The sequence below is a fragment of the Saccostrea echinata genome, unplaced genomic scaffold, assembly GCF_033153115.1.
Source record: "Saccostrea echinata isolate AGI-Se365-2 ecotype Australia unplaced genomic scaffold, CSIRO_AGI_Sech_v1 ptg000054l, whole genome shotgun sequence".
Classification (NCBI taxonomy): domain Eukaryota; kingdom Metazoa; phylum Mollusca; class Bivalvia; order Ostreida; family Ostreidae; genus Saccostrea; species Saccostrea echinata.
In genome coordinates this window covers 6,940,208-6,961,272 of record NW_026889803.1, presented here as the reverse complement: position 1 = coordinate 6,961,272, position 21,065 = coordinate 6,940,208, and the positions used below count along the sequence as shown (strand labels likewise).

The 21,065-nt window shown below is 32.4% G+C and overlaps 2 protein-coding genes across 5 annotated transcripts in view; both read left to right on the top strand.

The window, feature by feature from the left end:
* Window positions 1–5,130, top strand: part of LOC133171952 (homeobox protein cut-like 1) — a 52,924-nt gene extending 47,794 nt beyond the window's left edge. For all 4 annotated transcript variants that reach the window (XM_061306747.1, XM_061306749.1, XM_061306746.1 and 1 more), the window contains one exon: window positions 87–5,130. In XM_061306747.1, the coding sequence (XP_061162731.1) occupies window positions 87–1,111 (1,025 nt within the window). In that variant the 3' untranslated portion in view covers window positions 1,112–5,130. The remainder of the gene's footprint in view (window positions 1–86) is intronic.
* Window positions 5,131–6,306: 1,176 nt separating this feature from the next.
* Window positions 6,307–18,244, top strand: LOC133172439 (protein CASP-like). The gene is made up of 9 exons (XM_061307320.1): window positions 6,307–6,424; window positions 8,778–8,987; window positions 9,082–9,179; window positions 12,269–12,385; window positions 12,727–12,816; window positions 13,503–13,559; window positions 16,543–16,623; window positions 16,909–16,973; window positions 18,181–18,244. The coding sequence occupies exons 1-9, from the start codon at window positions 6,307–6,309 to the stop codon at window positions 18,242–18,244; spliced, it is 900 nt and encodes a 299-aa protein (XP_061163304.1).
* The last annotated feature ends 2,821 nt before the right edge of the window (window positions 18,245–21,065 follow it).

Genomic DNA, 21,065 nt, shown 5'->3' with positions numbered 1-21,065 from the left:
GTACAATGATACAAAAATGCAGAATTTCCCATGCTTTCTTTATTTTTTTCAGATTTTAATTGATTATTGATCATATGTATTTTCAGCTCAAAGACGGCGTAGAGGTAGTCTTGAAGATAGATCCTATGATTCACCTTCCATGCCAAAGAGACCTCGTGTTTTCTTCACAGAGGAGCAGAAGGACAAGCTGCGCATGGCTTACAATCACGATCCTTATCCAAATCAAAACACAATCGAGGCTTTAGCCAGTGAGTTAAATGTAGGCGTAAAAACAGTCATCAACTGGTTTCATAATCATCGAATGAGGGCAAAACAACAGCAGCACGTAGGTAGTGGGAGTCAGTCCAGTCCAGTAGAATATAGCAACACTGTCAAATCAGAAAACAATGAGGACATTTCTGACCAGAGTGATGCGTCTAGTATGTCTGGAGAAACTAATCCATTCCTGTCCAACTTCCCAGCAAACAGCGAGAACTCTCAGTGGCTCTTCCCGCAGTTTGAACCTATGTCCATGCAGAAGGCAAATTTCAAATCAATTAAAATGGAAATTGACAATGAAGATGATGGGGTAGGAGATGATGATGACAGTAGAAGCATGTCCAGCAACTCAAGTCATCAGAGCAACGAATCATCCAAAAATAATGCCAAAGAAAAGAAAACTGAGGAGCTGAGGGAGGAGAAAGGAGGACCTGTGTTCAAAGAAGAAGAGGAGAATTCTGGAGGGGAACAGATAGAAGATCCATTGCAGAGAGAAAATAAAATGTCTGGCATTTCTCAATCTGGTGTCAACAAACGCAAACGCTCCAACCCTCAGTATGTGTCTGAAGGGAGACAACTAGACAAAACAAAACATGTGTTTGAGGGACTCCCAAGTCAGGTTTCTAGGGATGAAGGGGTGGATTTAGAATTGGATGAAGATGTAGAAAAGGAAAATGAAAGTGGAAATGTGGAAATAGGGGTCAAGGCTCCAGTGTTTGACAGACTTAATAAAATGGACAAGAAGTCTGTGGATTTCCCAGAAGGAGACTGGGAAACAGAGAGAAACTCTAACATAGAGAAGATTCAGAAAAACCTCCATCAAAGCCCTGCCACTGGGGATTGGGAGTTCTGAATGGCATTTTCTTTTTAGAATGTGGATCTGTACTTGGATACAGCAATGATATTATACACTGACACAAAAATATTGTGAGGGACTGACGTGCATGGTGTCAAAGCACAAATATTGTTGTTGAAACTTATATTCAGTATTCAATACTAATCAGAAAGGGTAGCTTCTTATATTTTTATACGAAGAAACATTTTTTATACCTTTTCATTATTGTTTTAATTATGTGTATTAACATTTCCACTTTATTATGTGTTGTTGAAAAGACTTTCTACCTTATGATGTGCATCTTCAGTGCTATGGACACTAGATTAGAAAATTTGTTATGTTTTCTGTTGCCTGGCAACAGTGATAGTTCTTAATGCCAAAGAGGATCTCGTAGCTGCCTTTTGAAGAATTTGTGTTCAACGTCTTTTAATTTTTTTTTTCTGTTGGATGTTAAAAGATAGAATTGTGTTCCAAGCTGTTTTCATGACTATATTAGAGACATTTTAGCATGATTGCTTTTTTTTTCTGTTGTTAAACAGACAACTAGTCGGTTTGTGGTGTTCAGGGGATTCCAGGACTCGGAGAGTGCACTTCCTCAAACTTTCAGCAGGATGTGATGGAAGTGGGAGAGTTTTTTTTTGCAAATGTGTAAAGGGGGAATTTCCAGAACCTTTTAGTTTCTAATAATAGATTTCTACAATTTGTGTTTTTCTGCAGCACTGTGCAATAGTGTGCAAAATGCATGAAATAAGATGTTCAATTGTTGCTCAACAAAGTTGAGAAAATTTTCAAACATCACCAAAACATTCTCAAAATGGTGACCTCATCAGTTCATGAGTGATTGCAGACGTTGGTGCTAAGTGTTTTTCATCACCATGAAATTTAGATCACCTGGAAAACTGTTAGTGATGTTCATTTACTTATTGCATTTAATATGTAGAAAGGCATATGATATTACAATAATGATGTCCTTTTTTAGCAGAATCAACACAGGTACTACTGTTATGACTATTATGATATTTAAGACCACTACTTCTAATTACACCTGAAACTATAAAACATACATAGGTTTCAGATTTTGTCATTATAGTTCAGCCATTTCAGGGATATACCAGTACCTGTGTTTATTCTATGAATGCCAAAATAATTCAACATTTCTTTTAAAAAATCACATTAAGTTTACTACACCTTTTTCTCCAGTAGATTCTACTCTACAAGAAAGTAAATCAAATATCGTGTATCATACATGCTGTATGAACAATAAAACTAAGAATTTTTTTTTTCCAAGTGCCTGCTTCTCTTGCTCAAAACAAGATAATTAAATTCTTTGACAACAGTTTGCATCTGTGTGTACATAAATATGTTCATTGTTAGAATTTTCAGATTTTGTTGTAGTACGTATTCTGCTTTTAAATATTATATATATATCTGAATTTTATGTTTTTGTATAGTTGTGCAATATTTCTGTATTCTACAAAACATTTATTTTGGTTTTATTTTGTACATTTAGCCAGGGGTACCACCATTGGTGTTGTTTTATTCAAGTGCTGCCTACACTACTTTATTTTTCAAAGAGACACAAATTGATATCCACAAAAATAGGAAGAATGTAAACGGTACCAATTTTTGGTTTAGTCTTTAGGTATTGGTTTGTTGATGTAAAATGCTCTAACATTTTCAAGTGTGTATAAAGTAGAACCCACCACTATTATTTTGAATTCAAATTAAATATTTTTTTATCATGCAAGATTATTCATCGCTTAAAAACATGCAACCTCGGATGGCTCTTGATTCTTGACACAATTAGGTTGTTAGAATTTACTTATATTTTTATTTTTTGGCTTCAATTTTACATAAAATGGTTTAGCAGGCATTAAGTATGATTTTAGCATTATTTAAATTGTGTTCATTTCTTTGGGTAGTGTGCAAATATTGAAGTACAGAGAAAAAAAAAACTGGTGAATACATGTATATCTACATGATATACATTTTCAGTCTTTAACTTGTTCGCCAACAAGTTGTTTGTTAGTTCATTTAAAATCAAAGATTTAGACAATTATTTACGTTTATATAAAGCATTAATAATATTAACAATTATTTCAATATCATTTACACAAGATAATCATAAAATTAATCACTAAAATGTAATCAAGGTCAATACTATAAAATTAAGCCATGTGTTGTTTATTATTTTTCTCCAAGTTTATTTTAGAATAATTATGGTCAAAGCAGACCTTATTTGTTTTGTTTCGCTGTAGGAATGTATGTTCCTTTTTAAACCAGAGAGAATGGAGAGACATAGTTTTCTTAAGAGAAAGACCCATGTTAGACAATTTTTTAAACGGATAAGAAAATGAAAGTTAACAAGGTTTTTTTTTCTATGCCCCATATGGTATTTGAAAAATACTTATTTTTCATTGATATTAACTTCATTGAAATTTGCTTATATAGATTCATTTAAAAATGACACTTCAATAATAGAAAATCTAGCCGACACTAACAAATGACACAAATTTCCACTTCTATATATAGAGATAACTGCATTACTGACACAAAAAATTGTCTTTCATGAAAAAAGTGTTAGTGACCCATACATTGAATTAACTTTTATAGGTAAATAAAATAGGCATGAAATTGTTTTTTTTTTGTGAATTTTTTTATTGATTTTTTTTCTTTTTTGCTTGAGGTTGTACAGCTTATGTCATCCAATATGTATTAATAGATAGCATTTTCTTTGCCACCACTTTTTCTGTTCCTATGAAAGAGAAGTACAAGTGAAATCTACTCACTTCTGGTGGAAATTCCAATTCTTACAGTATTTGATTAAGTATTTTATGTTTAAGTGTCATTGGAAATCTTTTTCTCTTTGTTTTGTTTTGTTTAATTTTATGACAAAGATTTTTTTTCTTGCAATTTTATTCCTCCCCCCGATTGTATTTAACTTGGGGGGACATCTACGTATGTTGTGATTGTAATGTAACCCTACATTAATGGTTTTGGTGAAATGATAACAGATTTAAGAAAATGTTTATTATAATCATATGCCAGACTTTATTTATACAGGTATAACCTATTTGTCAGTGAAATCTGAAGACTTGAAATAGCTTTAATTTGGAGTAGAAATCCCTCAAACTCTGTTAACACTTGTTACTTTGACAACCTGTATAGAGACAATCTGGCTATAATGCCTTTATGGTGAAGAGCACTGTTTAGTCTTAATAGCCCCACTTCCTATGTATGTGTGTCTTATTTGTTGAATAAATCCAGCTGTACCTGTTTTTCTATCTGCTCTGAATATAAACATTTTTTTTCTGGAGGGTTTGCCTCTGTTTGAATGTCATTTTCCTTTCTCCAGTGTCATTCTCCTAAAGGGTCACTTAGACCTCAGGATTATACCTGGCTTGACAATATTGGCCATATCCTAGGAAACTACAAAAAAGAAAGGACTTTTATAGATCCCACCTCTGCTATAAACCAAAGTTAATTTTTTTGTTCTTTTTTTTTTGTATGTTTTGTTTTTTTCCTCAAGCTACCCAGCTATGTATTCGTGAAAGATTTTTATATTTAAATTGACAAAAGACCATTTCAGAGTTAAGGGCATTATTAGAAATATTTGCCAAAATTTAAACAATCTTTTTTTAAGACTACTATATGTCCCTTTGTCAGAAATACTGAGGTTTTTCTTTTATTTTAAACTTAGAAGATAAATTTGTTAAATGTTTTGTTTTAAGATGGTTTTCCTTTGTCATTTTATAATAATAGTTTAGTTCTTTTAGATAAGACACAAAATTTGCTCATTGAATAACAAACTTCAAATACTTGGACATGAATGAAAGTGTTTAAACATAATCACGTCTAGTCTGAGAGTTGCTACAGCCTGTTTCTATAAATATATATATAAATATATTGTATCATATCTACATGTTCATTATAACACAGTGCATTTCAAATGTTTTATTTTATTTGTTATCCATACCTACTAAAGATAAGTATATATATATAGGTGCTTACACATCAATAAATATTTCTAAACTGAACGAATTGTGTGGCTTCTTTTCTTTGCAATATAAAGAGTCAGAATTTAAGCAGGAAACATGCAGATCTTGGACTTGTTGTCGCTATGGGCTGTTGTAACCTGTCAAAGGCATTACAAAATGATCTTGAAAAACAACAAAAACCTGCCGTAAAATGTGAAGAATTTTTATCTTATAAACATTGGATGATCTTTGATAATCTTGGAAACATTCTAAAAGTACCATTGTCGCAGTGCAATGTTTGTCAAGGCAATGAAGGGTTAAAACGAGGTGGCTTCAAAATACGTCATCGGATTTTAATAAACAATATGACATTAAAACTATACACAAATAAAAAAAACAATACTTATAGTGATATTTGAGCCTTATTTAATATTATTAAATATAAATACATGTACGTGGACTTTAATTTAAATCTTCTAATAATGAGGGGTTAAAAAGTAGAGGGTCTAAAGTATTTCTGAAACCTTGTTAACACAAATTGTGAATTCCTTTAAAGCACTTGGTAATTCAAAAACCTTTATGGAAATTTTGAAAGAATTATGGCACTCTAAAATTATTATGTTGTCTTGGAAACTGCTCGTGTGGATCTAAAGCTGGCGAAACTTTGCAGCCTCCCAACTGTGTCTCAGTTTTGTCCTTAACCGTTCCTAGTACGGACACTACTTTTGATGTTAATTGACTGAAAACATTGTAGAAGATTTTGATTCTTTGCCCCACATAAACAGCTGATAAACACAAATAAATTAACATACTAAAATAATGAATGAAAATGCATTCACTTGAAGCCAGTAGCAAAAAATGTCTTTGATGATGGCCCAATCCAGATGCAATCTGAGCATTGAAGGTGAATCTTATTAACATCATTTGTAAATAATTAAGGACTTTCAATTTTATATCTGTGTTCTGAAAGAAACTAATTATTTTTCTTCACTTCGAAACCACAATTTCCAAATTCAGAATTTAATTTGACAAACTGAAATATATGAAGGAAAAGTCTCTGTGGTTATAAGCCTTAGTCCTTCCCCCTCTATTAACCCGTCACGTGCGGTGAGATTTATTGAAGATCGTATAGACTACGATTTTGGCCATAGATCTGTAATGAAATGACTGTAAATGTTTCCAATAGAGTGGTCTTGAACACCGGTCATTAATTTTGTACGCTGAATTGTCGGGCTGATGAGCATTAGAGGGTTACTTGTCAAACCGCCCGAGTCTCGTCCTATCCCTTTTACAGGTCTTGGGGAGATAGGTGCATTCAATATTACCATCAGACATAAGTACAAGAAAATTGATGGTAAGAAATATGTTAGGACAAAGAGTTCATTAAAATATTTTCTATTTAAAATCCATTATACTGCACGATCATATTATTAATAGTATAATATCTACACAGAATAATTTACAGTTTTAACACTGTGCTGCATTTTTAACTATTTCTACGAGTGGTGTCTGAGTTATGGAAATCTTACAGACACTCAAATCAGAAGATGTGAAACTCGTTTCATCTTATCTGCACTCCTTCTATAGTTCTGTGATCTTTGTGTGAATTCATTTATGCTTCTCGAGTTTTCCTTCAATATTTTCTTGTGAAATTTTGGGTCACATCACTTTTTATACATCTTTATCATGCAGTTAAGGGTTATCAAATCAAGATTATACTGAATTGCGACTGCATGGTTCTTGTTATTATGTAAATAATTAGAGGAAACACACCTACAACATTAAAGTCCTGAAAGTTGTTCCAACATACGTCGTCTGTATCGGTGATGGTGTGTGGTATGTGCTTCTAGAATTCTGCAACAAAGCCTGCGGCGTTTCTATTTTCGATAACCAATAAATAAAAGCACCATAAATTTATGATTTATTCTCAATATCTGTGTCTTGCCATAAATTTTCACGACTGTTGACAACGGGGAAACTATTGCACCATGAAACCTTCAAAAACTTTTAGTATATATTGCGAACCATCACCTTGATAAATGTCGAAGCATGAAGGTTTTGCTTCACTGAATCCTATCATATTGACTTCGTTCGAATGAAGGCATAATGTTAATTGTTGGCATGCGCAGAAAAAACAGATGCGGGGGTACCATGTGATCAGAATTTCTTATCAAATTCGTCCAGATTAAAGTAAACAACTAACCACAAGTGCTCCGAATGTAGCAAATGCAAATAAAATTAAAATTCAGTTTGAAAAATTGATTTTATTGTTAACGTTGCCTTTTTTCCTTTTATCGTACAATTTCACTTCTCTAGTAAAATCAAAATTATGGAAGAATTAAAGATATTGGGGGCGGGATGTATGGCTCTCTAGAAATTTTGAATTGTATTTGCCTTCTAATTCAAACAATATATATAAAACATGGGGGGATCATACATAATTTTTTTTTTTAACTCAAAGTAAATTTTGATATTAGTCTAGAATGAGTCAGATATAAAATTAATGATGTCGTTTATAGTAAATATCATTTGGATACCATCAGAATGAATCAAAGTATTTAGCCGCTAATTTCTATCAAGGGCGGATGACCACAGGGTGCGACTAATTTTAATAAATTACTCCAATGATCCTGATTCCGCGAAAATTAATGCCCTTGCCTTATATGAAAGGAAAACCCTGACCATGTCTCGATTAGGGTTATTTAGCCGCGGGTAAATATGGACACTTTGACAGAGGTCTGAGGATGCATTTGTCAAAATTGCTCGCATGCGTAACTGACGCAAATTGTGGTTACAATTGATTGAAAATTTTGCCCCTGCGTCCAAAATTTGGGCCTTTTTTCAGACCCATGATGAAGGACCGCTACACTCTGAACATGACAGTTCGAACGACGCCATCAACCGAATCGGCCTTTGGACACGAGACATACAGGACTAAGTACATAAACGGCAATTTGGGGTCCCTATTAATACATGTGATATATTGCTGAAATTATTGTTATTCATGCAAAGTCCAATGCGTGGTATATTAACATGTATATTTCTTGCTTGGTACCACACATACATTTGAATTTGACCACAAATCATGTCGATTTCTGAAATAGCTTGAAAATATAGCACATAGAACGGACAATATGGGTTTATGAAAAATCGTGCGCAAATTATAATAATTGCTGCTAATTTTGTCGCTGATTCCAATATTTTGAACACGAATCAGGTAATAACTCTGTGGCATAACATTAATTGAATATACAAACATTTTCGCCGCAGTCCGATTGTATTTTTATGCAAGGACATTACTTCTTCCATTGTTTGTCTTTCACTAATTTGAATACAATATTAGACATTTAATAATTATAAGTATAATTCAACTGAAAATTTTAACAGAAAGATGAAGCAGTTCAAACAGTAAATGAGATTAAGATGCAGAAAACGGTTCTACTTTCGGAGAATCATTTTTCAATCTTGCCTCATCCAGAATAGAAATATATGGACGGTATCTAATACAACAAATATACCGTACAAAAGTACAACGGAGAATAAGAATTAAAGCACCACTAAGTATATCTATAATCAAATTAATTTATCATATAGGATTCCCCAGTATACTATATTCTATTAAAGTATTTGCATAGTGATATTAATTTTACTATAAAATTTTGCTTGAAACTTATTGATTTGTCTTTAAAATGATTTAACAATTTCAGAACGGTACCGGAAATTGCAAGAAGACTACAAGGAAGCTGTCTCCACTGTCCAGGAACAGAAACTGCTTACCACCCAGCTGGAGGAGGATCTGCGCAGTCTCAATGCCGTGTCTTCCATGTTCCGGGGAGAGGCTGAAGGGGAAACGGTTACTGGAAGTCAGGGCGAAGCAGGTGTTGTTGCAGAAGTATTCAAAGATGTCATTCCATCAGGTAACTGTACCGAAAGTTCGCAACAGTAATTCTATTTATTTTATTTTTACATGTATGTATATTCACTGTTGCTCATTATGTTTTTTTGCTTCAGTTGCCACTCCCGGGGACAAGTCCGCAGTTGATTCCATCTTGCCTATCGTTCAGAGTCAGCGTGAAAGGTATCGGCTTCGCGCGCAGGAACTGGAAGCTGTAAGTTCTTGATCACTTGAGAGTGATGACAGATTGAAATGTATTCACTTTATGTAATTAATTTTTTTTTTTATTTTATTTATTTTTTTCTTTTTTTACATAGAGAAAACACATGGGAAGACTGTTTATAACCATTCTTTTCTATGATAATTTATCTGGTATGCTTGTCTTTATTTTTTTTTTAATCTCTGTAAACAGGTCCTTGAAAACATTGCTCGGTCAAATTCTGGAAGATTCACTCACACCACAAAGTGTTGTGTATTAGTCTCTTGCAAAATATGTATCTGGATTTTGATATGGCTAATAAGCTATTTCTAAAATATAACATTGTAGATTATTTATGGAAAATAAAAATATTATGTTCAATAATTGCAATATTTAAACATTTAAACTGAATTTTTAAAGCAACTGATTTAAAAAAAAAAATCTGCTTTCTGTCCAAGACTAGAACATTGCATTTGGTGGTGTGAAACCAATTTTCCAGTCAGCGAGAAAAGTTTGGAGGCAATTTACATAGATGACATCGTCGCAAACAACGGTCAAAATGTACGATCCTCTCCCATTCATAGGAGAGAGCTACATGTATATGCGGCCTCCAGACCGTGGCTTGAGACGATGCATAGATGAAAGACAATAAAAGCAAGCATGCCTTGAGAATGGTTGTGGACAATTTCCCCACTGCATTTTCTCTGAAAAAGAAAATAACTTAATTTTTTCGGAAGGCGGATACCCTATGTTATTTGGAGATACCCGTGACTTGTCGATGAAGAGCTGAAATAAATTATATAGTTTTTTAGGATTTGTATTTTTTTTTTCATATTTTCCCGTTTAACATTTTAAATAGCAGGACAATTTATTGAATTATAATTGAGTTAAAAAAATATTAAGATATATAAATGAAGATTAAATGTCAACACGGTTGTACAACATCCTAATTTACTGGAAAGAGCGCGGATTTTCCAGGATTGGTAAATGAAACATCCTGTTTTTCTGTCAGTCTTATATGTCATCAATGCACCGATATAGCTTGATTTTTAATTATTACATATTCATTATTTTGACCTAGACCTTCGTGTCCCACTTTTTTACGCTCTTGGATAATTTTGTCTGTCCTAGGTTTATATGCAGATGCCAGTAATTATTGATATCTGTCATAGATTTATTATTTTTGAAATGAAAATGAAAATGTTTGGTCGTGTTGGCATATTGTACTGTCAAGAATCAAGGTGTGACAATTAGATTTATAACAAAACAAGTTGTTTTTGCTGCATTGTTTAATTTATGAATTCATCCTTGAACGTGCAAATCTGACAATGAAATTTTTTTCGGTCATACAGTATTCTCAGTTTTAGAGAACACAACCAGTTGAAGAAGATTTTTAAAGGATGAAAATGCTGCGAAGAGTTTCAATATCTTTTTATAAAGCTTTTTGCAATTTGCAAACGTGCTGGAAAGCACTTTGTTATGATAAGGTTTTGGGTTAAATTGCTTTTAATGAGTGACCAGGTCTCGCCTTACGGTTCTATTTTTTTTTTTTTTTTTTGAAAACTATAAGCCTATTGAATGGATGTTGCACATCTAGAAATATGTTCTTTAAAAATGTTTTGATTATTGTTTAGGCAAAAATTTAAAAAAAAATTAACTTTTTTGTAAAGAAGGAATATCTTTCATGCTTTTGATGCTGCAGTTTACATTTATTTCTTGGATGATATACCCATTGTAAAGCACGGATCCATTCTTGAAAACGACTAGTCTGAGGTTGAGCAGGCCCCATGAAGAAGTTTTAATCAGAATTTTTACTGTGTACTAGAGTTTTATTATAAAATTAGAAATGGTTTCCCTTTAAGGCTGTTAATTTTAATTTTGAAGTGTCAGTTTATAATAAATATTCATTTTGTGAATGACTGAAATTTTTACTTAATTCTAAGACTATTTCATAATCTTGGGGTCAGATCTCTTCAGATGACACTAGAAGCAAAAAAGTAACGTAAAAAGTAAACTAGTTTACGATGCTTCATCTGATCTTTCAGTATGAATAACATAAGACAACAAACATATTAGAGTAATTAGATTAATTAACTAAGTTATTCTATGTGAATTTTATTTCTCGTGAGACTTAGAATTTTACATGCATTTCTTGGAATAGATCTCACGACAAACGATTACAATGTACATGTATCTGAAAGCGGAATCCTCAACGTAAATTTGTAAACCTTTACTTGTCAAGGAAATTCGGATTCTTTTCAACCCCTATCATTTATCATATATACGTGTACGCAGATCATTCCATTTTCTGGTTTTCTTGTCCGATTTAACTTAAGAGTACTTCTGTTCGTGTACACAACAGTTCTTCCGGGCCTGAGCCGTGATGGATCAATGTTTTATCCCAGCCTTGATCAATGTTCACCGATACTGTCGCCTTCTCGACACGCAGAATACTTTCCTAACAACTTGTTTTGGAACTTCTTATCTATGTTTTCATGCTGTAGAATGCAATTTATTTTTGGTCTTCCTTGAAGGGGAAAAAAAAATCTTGAAAATAGTAACAACACAACAGTTGACATCAAACTACTTTCAAATCATATGGAAATAGATCTGATAGGGGATAGAAGTTTGCATTATATAAAAAAAATATTGAAAAATTAATTAAGTTACATAATCCAAAGGTTTCTACGTGTGCCAATCACTCTTCGCCAAAACAGCGTAGACTGTCAGGGGTCCGTTTTACAAAAGATCTTACGCCTAAGACTAAAAACTCATTGTGAAATCTTGCACAGTTAATGATTCTGTTACAAGTTGCCAGCATAAATATATCTTTCTCAATTCTTCTGAAAAAAAGATTAGAACCTTTTTAATATTTTTAACGTAAAAAGGAAAGTTATTTGCTAAACTACAATTTGCTCTTAATTGTACGTTCTTTTGTAAAGCGGGCCCAAGGCTTATATCTACAAAAAAAAGTTCACAAACTTAAAGGAAAAGAAGATTTTTATAACGTAAACATGTAAAACTTGATAAAATTGTATCAAAATCTTTTCACCTGACTCGGGTTTCCGTTTATTTCGATACTCAGACATCTTCTGTCATTCTAGCACTCGCTTGGTCAACAACAGCAGATTATGCTCCTCCAGAACGAGATCGACAAGCTCCGCTCGGACAACGTCAAGCTATACGAAAAGATCCGCTTCCTTCAAAGCTACCCCAGCAAGGTACCGTTCTACTATTTTTCTTAGGCTGAATGTTCTGTTGTTTACATAATTGACTGAGATATACTTGTGGCAGTTATCATAAGAATAAATCATATTTTGAATTTCCAAATTCCCAATTCGACTGAATTTTTACTGAACAAAGTCTTCATTAGTAGAGGACATGCGTGGTAACACATGCTTACATGTATATCAATAGTATTCAGTTTCAACTCACAGGTTTTCAGTGTGGGGGGTCTGAAAAAAAGATTACCACATATATTAGTGCATGTCCATTCACTTCTTTATTCGAAATAATTTCGACGTCGACTATGTTACTAATCAATGACATCATTATTGTACAGGGAGGACATGCATCCACAGAGGACGCTGAGAGTCGATACTCAATGCAATATGAGGAACGCCTGGACCCATTCTCCACTTTCAGCCGGAAGGTATGACGTCACAGTATGACACTTTTTTTTACATTTTGTATCCATTCAAGGTGTTTAAGAAATAGAAAAACTTCTGGGATCTGCCAGTATGGTAGGAACTGAATCTTAAATAAGCGAAGTGGCTAAAAAGGGGATGGTAACAGAAGTGTTTACATGGGCGCTAAATTGGGCGAATACGGTATCATTATTCAAAGCTTCGTAAATAAATTTCTTGCCGGGGGCAAACATATTTCAAGATGTTTTAACTATTAATAGTTTAAATATATTGTTTTAAAATAACTTGAAGATGAAAATAGATTTCATTGAAAGAGGAAGATATGTATTGCATCTTTAAATTTTTTATGTATCCTTAGTTTTAACAGATAAATAAATGGTTCTGAATTACCCTAAATATATAAAAGTTTCGAATATGTATGCTTATTTAACGGCCAAAAACAAAACAGGATAAGGATTTTATGTTCTTTGTGATTTGAATTTTGATTCGTAATATTTTCCTGGTCGATAATTTTACAATATTTCCCATTTTTGTTTCACAGCTACGTGATAGTATCAGGAAGTGGGACTCATTAATATAAAAACGCAATCATGTATATATGATAATTAGTACTGAAAATGAGTTTAAAGAGATAAATAAATTTGTAGTTTATGATTTAATCATATTTAGTCAGTTGATTTTTCTTTTTCAGGAAAAACAGCGGAAGTACATGAATCTCAAACCATACGACAAAATCACCCTAAGTATGGTAAATATATGACGTCATTCTGAGAGCTTGTAATTATAATTATGAACAAGTTTTTGTTACTGTTTAAGGGTATTGCAATATCTGTGGTTGATAATAGATATTATCTACTTTCATATTTTGAATGTAACCGGTAAAAATAACTTTCCTCTCAAATTCCAAAACATTTTAATTTTGGAGATGAAGTGAGAGAGAGTGTATTATTTATTAAAGATATCACTTGAATTTTTTTATCTTCAAATATCAGACCCATACTAGGAGGGGGGGGGGGGGGGGCACACCCCATTTTTGGAGAATAGTATCATGTATAGCCCTCCCCCCCCCCCCCCACATCTTTGTAGCTGTTCAGTGAACTCGAGCAAATTCTTGCATTGAAAAAAATTACCTAGTTAGAGAAAGATCTTATCCCCCCAAAATAGGAGTTTTGAGTTGGCGGGTAAGCTTTAAGTTTTTTGTTTAATTGTTTGTTTTAATCTATCTATTTTTATTTTATTTTTTATTTTGTTTTGTTTTATTTTATTTTATTATTTTTTATTTTATTTTATTTATTATTATTTTTTTTTTTTTTGAGGCTGTCCCTCTTTTTTGGAAAAAAAACTATTGGCCTGCAGTTGATTTAAAGCATAGGAGGAAACTGTTTATTTAGGGTGTCTTGTACATGCATTTAATATTATTGTTTAAAATTATAATGTGAACGTATAAACTATAGCATGGATTTAAAATGAACTTTGAAGTACATGTACACGTGCAGCGTAAATTGAAAGAAAAACAATAGAAATTTAATGTCAAATAAAATTCTGATATCTTGTATCAATGACAAAAACATGACACATGTCCGATTGAACAAATGAAAGACGGCTGGGATATCAGTTTTAATTTGTTAAAATAAATTTTTACGGTGTAAGCCATGTTTCATTTAATCAAAATTCACAATGACCTATGGCTCTAATCGTAAACAAAGAAACCATGTGATTTAGATCACACGCGCAAGAAGCTGACAAAATACTTTTCTCTTGTGTTATGAGAACATGAATTTTTCAACATTTGCGGTAAATAAATTAATCATTTAGCGAGATACACAAGTCAACAAGAAGAAATCGGACATTTAATCAAGATCAGCTTCGTGTCGTCAAATGTCAGATTTCCATTTAAACTTGATATGAACGTTAAATTTTAATCACTTTGCACCAGGCTGCTTTTTAATAAAATTAAGATAACCATCTTTATTCCATTTTTTTTTATAAGCTATGTTATATGTCACTGTGATGAAAAATTGACATCTTTCTCCAAAGGTCTTTTGCAAGCTCTGCAATTTGTGCATATGATGAATTAATTAATATTAAAAATTTCCAGGCTAAAGGTGTCGTAGATTCATATATAGAAATTCGCTATACGATATTTATTATAAGTGTGTTTTGTGCATCACTGTTTGAAATTTTTTTTTCTATTTTGATATGTCATTAAAAATGCACAGCTCAATTTAGGACAGACATATTTAGATAGAACAGTTGCATCGATTGACAATATTGTGCAGTATACTTTTTTTTTTCATTTAAATTGTCAGTTTGACGATAAGAACTTAAGAAACCAGTGGGCTGTTCTAATCATATGTAAAACTGAAAGATAAGACATTAAGTCAATTCAAAGCATATAATTCAAATGAAACCCCAATGTCAAATAATGTGTGTTCTGTCATTAAAACCAATATTGTACGTCCTGACACTCAAAGTTTGTTACTTTCAGTTGGTAGAACAAACAAAATGTCTTGTGAACCTTGAACAGAGACTTTTTTTTAACCATTTCCTTGCTACAATATGTAGTTCTAATCCTAGCACGATGAAAAATAAACAATGGGTTGTTTGAAATAATGATACATAAAACCTCACTGAAAATGCTAACAGTATCTGTACCATTTCACAATGGTCCGTCCGGTTAAAATGCGCTTAACATAGAATCGGTAGAAAGAATGACAAGTGCAGATTACAGAAAGGAAATCAACTTAAGAGGGCAGGAATTCTTTTAAGTGAATAAATTTCTGTTCGCTCAAGTTGGACCATACATGAAAAAAAAAGAATCTTTTAAAGGAAGAATAACTGGAAATGTAAATATTTAGGCATACTATGCAGAACATTTTGCCACGTTTGCCTTTAATTAACATTTAGAATTTAATGTAAAATCACGGAAGAATTTTAAAAAATGCTGGAAACTAACTACTGATCGGCAACTTCCTTAAAAGTCACTAGCTATCTCTCATGTCATATGAGTGAAAAAAATCTTGCAAGGGACGTTAAACAACAATCAATCAATAAAACCACTACCCGGATAACCAGTGTCAATGTAATTAATTGACCTTTAGCTCTGCTATATTCTGTCGTACAATGTACATAGATGCTATTCGAAAACTTATGCCGATCGACGTTTCAGTTGTTTTTTTAACTAACAAATGCATATTTGTTTTGAAAAAGATGCATATGCATATCTGTTTTTTTTTTAATCATAAACTTTCTGCTGATTTATTTACCACGAAATTTGATTTTGTCAATATCAAAGGATTAAGGTATTTATCGATATTTATCAAATACTTTCCATCTATTACAGATGTCTGTTATTAGAATACCTGCTTAATTTTGGTTCTATGTAGATTTTGCATTTCATTCTTTTGTGTCCGGACCCCAGAGGCGTCGATAATCACACATTTTCTTACATACATATCTAGATGTTGCTTCTCATACATGTAACTGTCAAGGTCATATGGCGAAGGTCATTGTCATCGCCTGGCTGAAGTGTCGCGACCATTTGGTTTAATGAAGTTTAAAAGAGAATGATTTGATACAGAACAAATTTATATTGTGGCATATTGATCATTTTTCATGCATATTAAAATAACATACTTTTAATGTAGTTTCCTACGTTATATTCTTCAATATCTAAAAGTTACAAAGTCCTCATCAATGTGATAAATAAATTTTAATTTTGTATTTGACAGGGGCGCTTCATCATGGGGAATAAAGTTGCTCGGACCATTACATTCTTCTACACCCTTCTACTTCATAGTCTTGTGTTCTTGGTGAGTACAGAAATATATTTTATTCTGTAAACGGCTGATTAACCGATAAAAGATGCAAAAATTATACAGACCATTGTCCAGAAATGCTAAACATCATGCAGTAATGACATATTTCGTTTTGGCATCTGATTTTGATAAATCATTAATCATACGTAAGTCAAAACCGAAGAGAAAAACTGTGTGAACCACAATTTGCACTTGCCATTTCTATAAAAAGCATGGAAAAGACGGGAATGTTTTCTTTTAATGCCAATCTTGTCAATATGTGGTGTTGAATTTTGACAGGTACTGTACAAGTTGGCCCACACGGAGTCTTGCAAGCGAGACTACGCGGCGGACTGCCACGCAAAGTAAGAATTCATGCATATTGAGATTAGAATGCTGCATTCCGATCGCACAAGTACATTTTAAAACACGGTTTTATATGGAAATTGGTGTAAATTGCATATATGCCCGTTAAATTTTAGGGAATAAATTTTCTTCTACGCAGATATTAACAAATTATTCATGGACCTAGAAATTACCCATTAACCAAAGTACTACACATACAATGTCATTGCTTACGTAGGGAAATCGTTAATAATATCGTATGTTTGTCCTTTTCTAAGGGTATTTTTGTGACAAAACATCACTTCTATACACCTTCATAAAACTGTTATTACTAGTAATTACCCCCATCAGGTTTCGTTTCAGATACGACTGCAACTGAAAAATTTTTTCCTCTTTAAACGAAATTTTTCCTTGCATTAGTAAATGATTCAGACGTTGTTAATATCACTAATACTTGCCTTTTTTTTCTTTCCAAATTTGCTGTTAATGGATAAAGGTGCAAAAAGATGAGAAAATAACCCCACCTCGGTTTTTGAAATAATTTCTACCATGATGACTTGGGGGGGGGGGGGGTTCTTCTTTAAAATGACCCTCATCTTATGGATATACTAGTAAACCCTTTTATTAAGTATAAAAATGATTTATGCAGAATAAACACGTTCATAAAAATAGACTTCCAATATTTATAATTACAAGGCACGTATTTGACATTCCATTGAATTTAAAGTAAGATTAATTCTTATGCGCACCCAGTAGTAATATATTTCAAATCGGACCACAGGTCGTGGACAGCGAGTGAAATTGCAAATCATATAACGTCACCTTTGAATTAAAAATTAAATAGTTCGCCAATACCACCGCTATAAAGCATCAACTTCATCCATTGACACTAATGGCGAATGTCAAAGTCTGCATATGATTACCATTCGTGGCCTGATATTGTATTCTGTGAAGAGAGGTAAACCGTCGGCTAAATTTAAGAAAAACTGTCAATAATTAATGTTTGTTGTCGTCTTTATGTTATGTCTGTGATATATATCCGTATTTAGCATTCGGCTATATCTTCATGTGTCAGCGTCAATTAACGCGTAGCTAATTGCGAAAAACGTAATTTTAAATTACAAATTTTGAAACATTTCCACGCTTATGCATGAATTATCATAATTAAATGAAAGTCGCCCAGGTCGAACATAGTGTGCATCATTAGTTTTTGTTTTCTTTTTTTAGGTTTGCAGAACACATGCTCAAGGTCCACGGGGCGAAGGACCAGCACGATCATGGGCATATGTAGCTAAGGGTGTCGGGATATGTGCAACACGACCTAATATAGTACCACTTGACCAATCGGAGCTTATACAGAATTTTTTTTTTTCTTGAAAAAAAAACAAAACAAAACAAAACAAAACAAAAACATTTAATGCATACTATTCATTTGGACAGTAATTTTATTATTTAAAATACGGAATCTCTTTATTCTTGTGTAAAATTTTGCGGAAAATTATCAATGTATTTTTCGAAATTTCATATTTGAAATCATAACCATGAATTGTAAATTGTATTTATATCAATCTTTTTCTCACTGTATCGTTGACTATTTTTTTCAGCTGTAATGAATTTCTTGCCTGTTGTATTTTAAATCACAATAAAGATGGGATCAATGGAAATAAATTAACTTGGTGGTTTTTAATATGCACAAAATTTTAAAAAGTCGTTAACTAAAGTAATGCAATTGATTCTGATAACTGTTGTGAAAATCATAATTGTATAAATGGTCGTATAAAATAGAGAAAAGAAAAGAGTACTGCTTTTGATATTAATTTCTATGATATAATGATGGATACCGTTATCAATGAATGTCATTGAGAAAATGCAGCTCAAGATCCTAAACAGAGGTGACACGATGGAATACTTAAAAATGCGCACTTAAGATTCATTTTTTTAATGAATTTTCATTCAAACTTTTAAAGATTATACGTGAGTATGCAACAACAAATAGTACACGTAGAATAATTCTCTAGTAAAATACCTCAAATAAAGTCGAACTTTAAACCTTAAAACAGAAAAAAAAATCGTCAAATTAATATGACATGATGTCGAAGATTCTTTAAAAGGTTTTAAATTAAAATGAAATATGTGAGGAAAACAAATTAATGAAATTGTATATGCTCGGAAGGTGTCGCTTTGTAACCAGATGCATGCAAGATCAGAAATGCCAAGTTTTGCACAGCTGAAATATGATCAGTACATGTATTTAAAATACCAATTACCAATTGTAATGATAATTTAGAGAAAGGGATATCTTTATGGAGACTGAATTGTACAGTGTACTTTTATGCATGATTATTTTACAAATAACTAATGAAATCCCGCGCAAGCGCGGGGAATTGAATTTATAACACTACCGACAGAAAATATATTGTAGTTTCTACTGACAGCCTACAGGCTTATAGAAGGAAGAAATACTTTGTTCAAAATCACACAGGAAGTAAATGTACGTCTCCACACCCACCCACCCCCCTCACCCCCTTTTTGTAAAAACTTGAAAAATAACAAATTCATTTAATTGACGTTTATTGTGAAACCTGTTGTTAGTATATAAGTCCCTGCCGGTACATGTATACATATTTATATACCAAGACCCAAGTACCTGCTGCTTAACACCCTATGAATAGGCCGAGTGTTTGATACAAAAGACTGTATTCAGAAAAAAACTAAAATGTATTGATTAAAGCACAAAATTTTACAGCTTTAATTGTATTTCAACAATATCTTATTCATTAATTTTCTCTTTTCATGTAAGCAAGTTTATTACGAAGTACAAATTGTACTTCGTGTTCGTTGCCACGATGCTCTCAGTAAGGAAAATACAAATTTTACCGATAAAGTTACAAATTTTACCGATAAATTTATTAGAAAAACCTACTACATATATGTAATAGTCTTTCGATATATAAATATATTCACAACTTATAGTGTTATCAATGATTTACCATTATTTCAATGACCATTCACACAAAAGCTCTTTTTTATTTTCATGCAGCTATAATCGCCTTGTTTTCTTTTTCACTTCGGGCTCGATGCTATCTGATGTTCTAGAAGCTTCCGTCAATATTAAGATCGGCGATTGACGAAAATAATTTGCACAGTTCCCTTTTTAATCGGTTATCACAACTTTTTCTTTTACATCATTTAAATCAAGTTTCGATTGAATAATAAAGTGATGACGTTTTATGAAATAAATAAACGATTGCTTGTTGTCAGTTTCATTGAAAACTGCCAATAACTTAGATCCGCCAACCGGAAACACCACCGTACTCACGTTTTTGCTATTTCATGGCTGTTTATAGAAAATAAAAGTTGACTTTTAATTTAATGTACGACACTTACTATGCGAGTGAAATCTAAATATAGTTTGCGGACATCATCTTGTATCTAGTGTATTGTTAGAGGAGTAAGTAAGAACTCTGATGCAACCGTTTCGGAGTTTATTTGCAAAAAATTTATAAGTATAGATTTTACTCTCAGAATTTGAAGAGAAATAACAATGTTTCAAAATGTTAATATAAGAACTTAGTTAGGACAAATATGGATGTGCATGTTAAATGAAAAAGTAATCACAGTGTTGTATACATGTATTAGGTGGCATGGCAAAATCTATCTCACCAGATAATTTAACCAAATGTAAAAGTTGTAATCACAAAAGATTTATCAAGATAACAAAGAAGTGCACACAATTTCCCTTGTTGAAGTGGATGTCTATATTATGATATAGAGTTAACGTTGTGATGAAAGCAAAGTAATCTAAAACTCTATAATATATTGTGTAATCTCGGAAATTAATTGAAATTAAAAAAAAAAAATTCTTGAAACAAGGAGATACTTCAGAATAAAAATGTGGGTACATACCCAACCGTCATAGTTCATTTACTTTATTAACCAGATGTACAATTGACTTTCTGAAAAGTCATCACCTGTAACAAATGTCATATTGTAAATTAACCAATATCCTAGTGCATGCCACTGCATAGTCATTAATCATGTACATAAATAAAACAAATAGGAAAACTTTGCAAATTTATTGATTTACTGTTATCTGCCAATATATACAATAT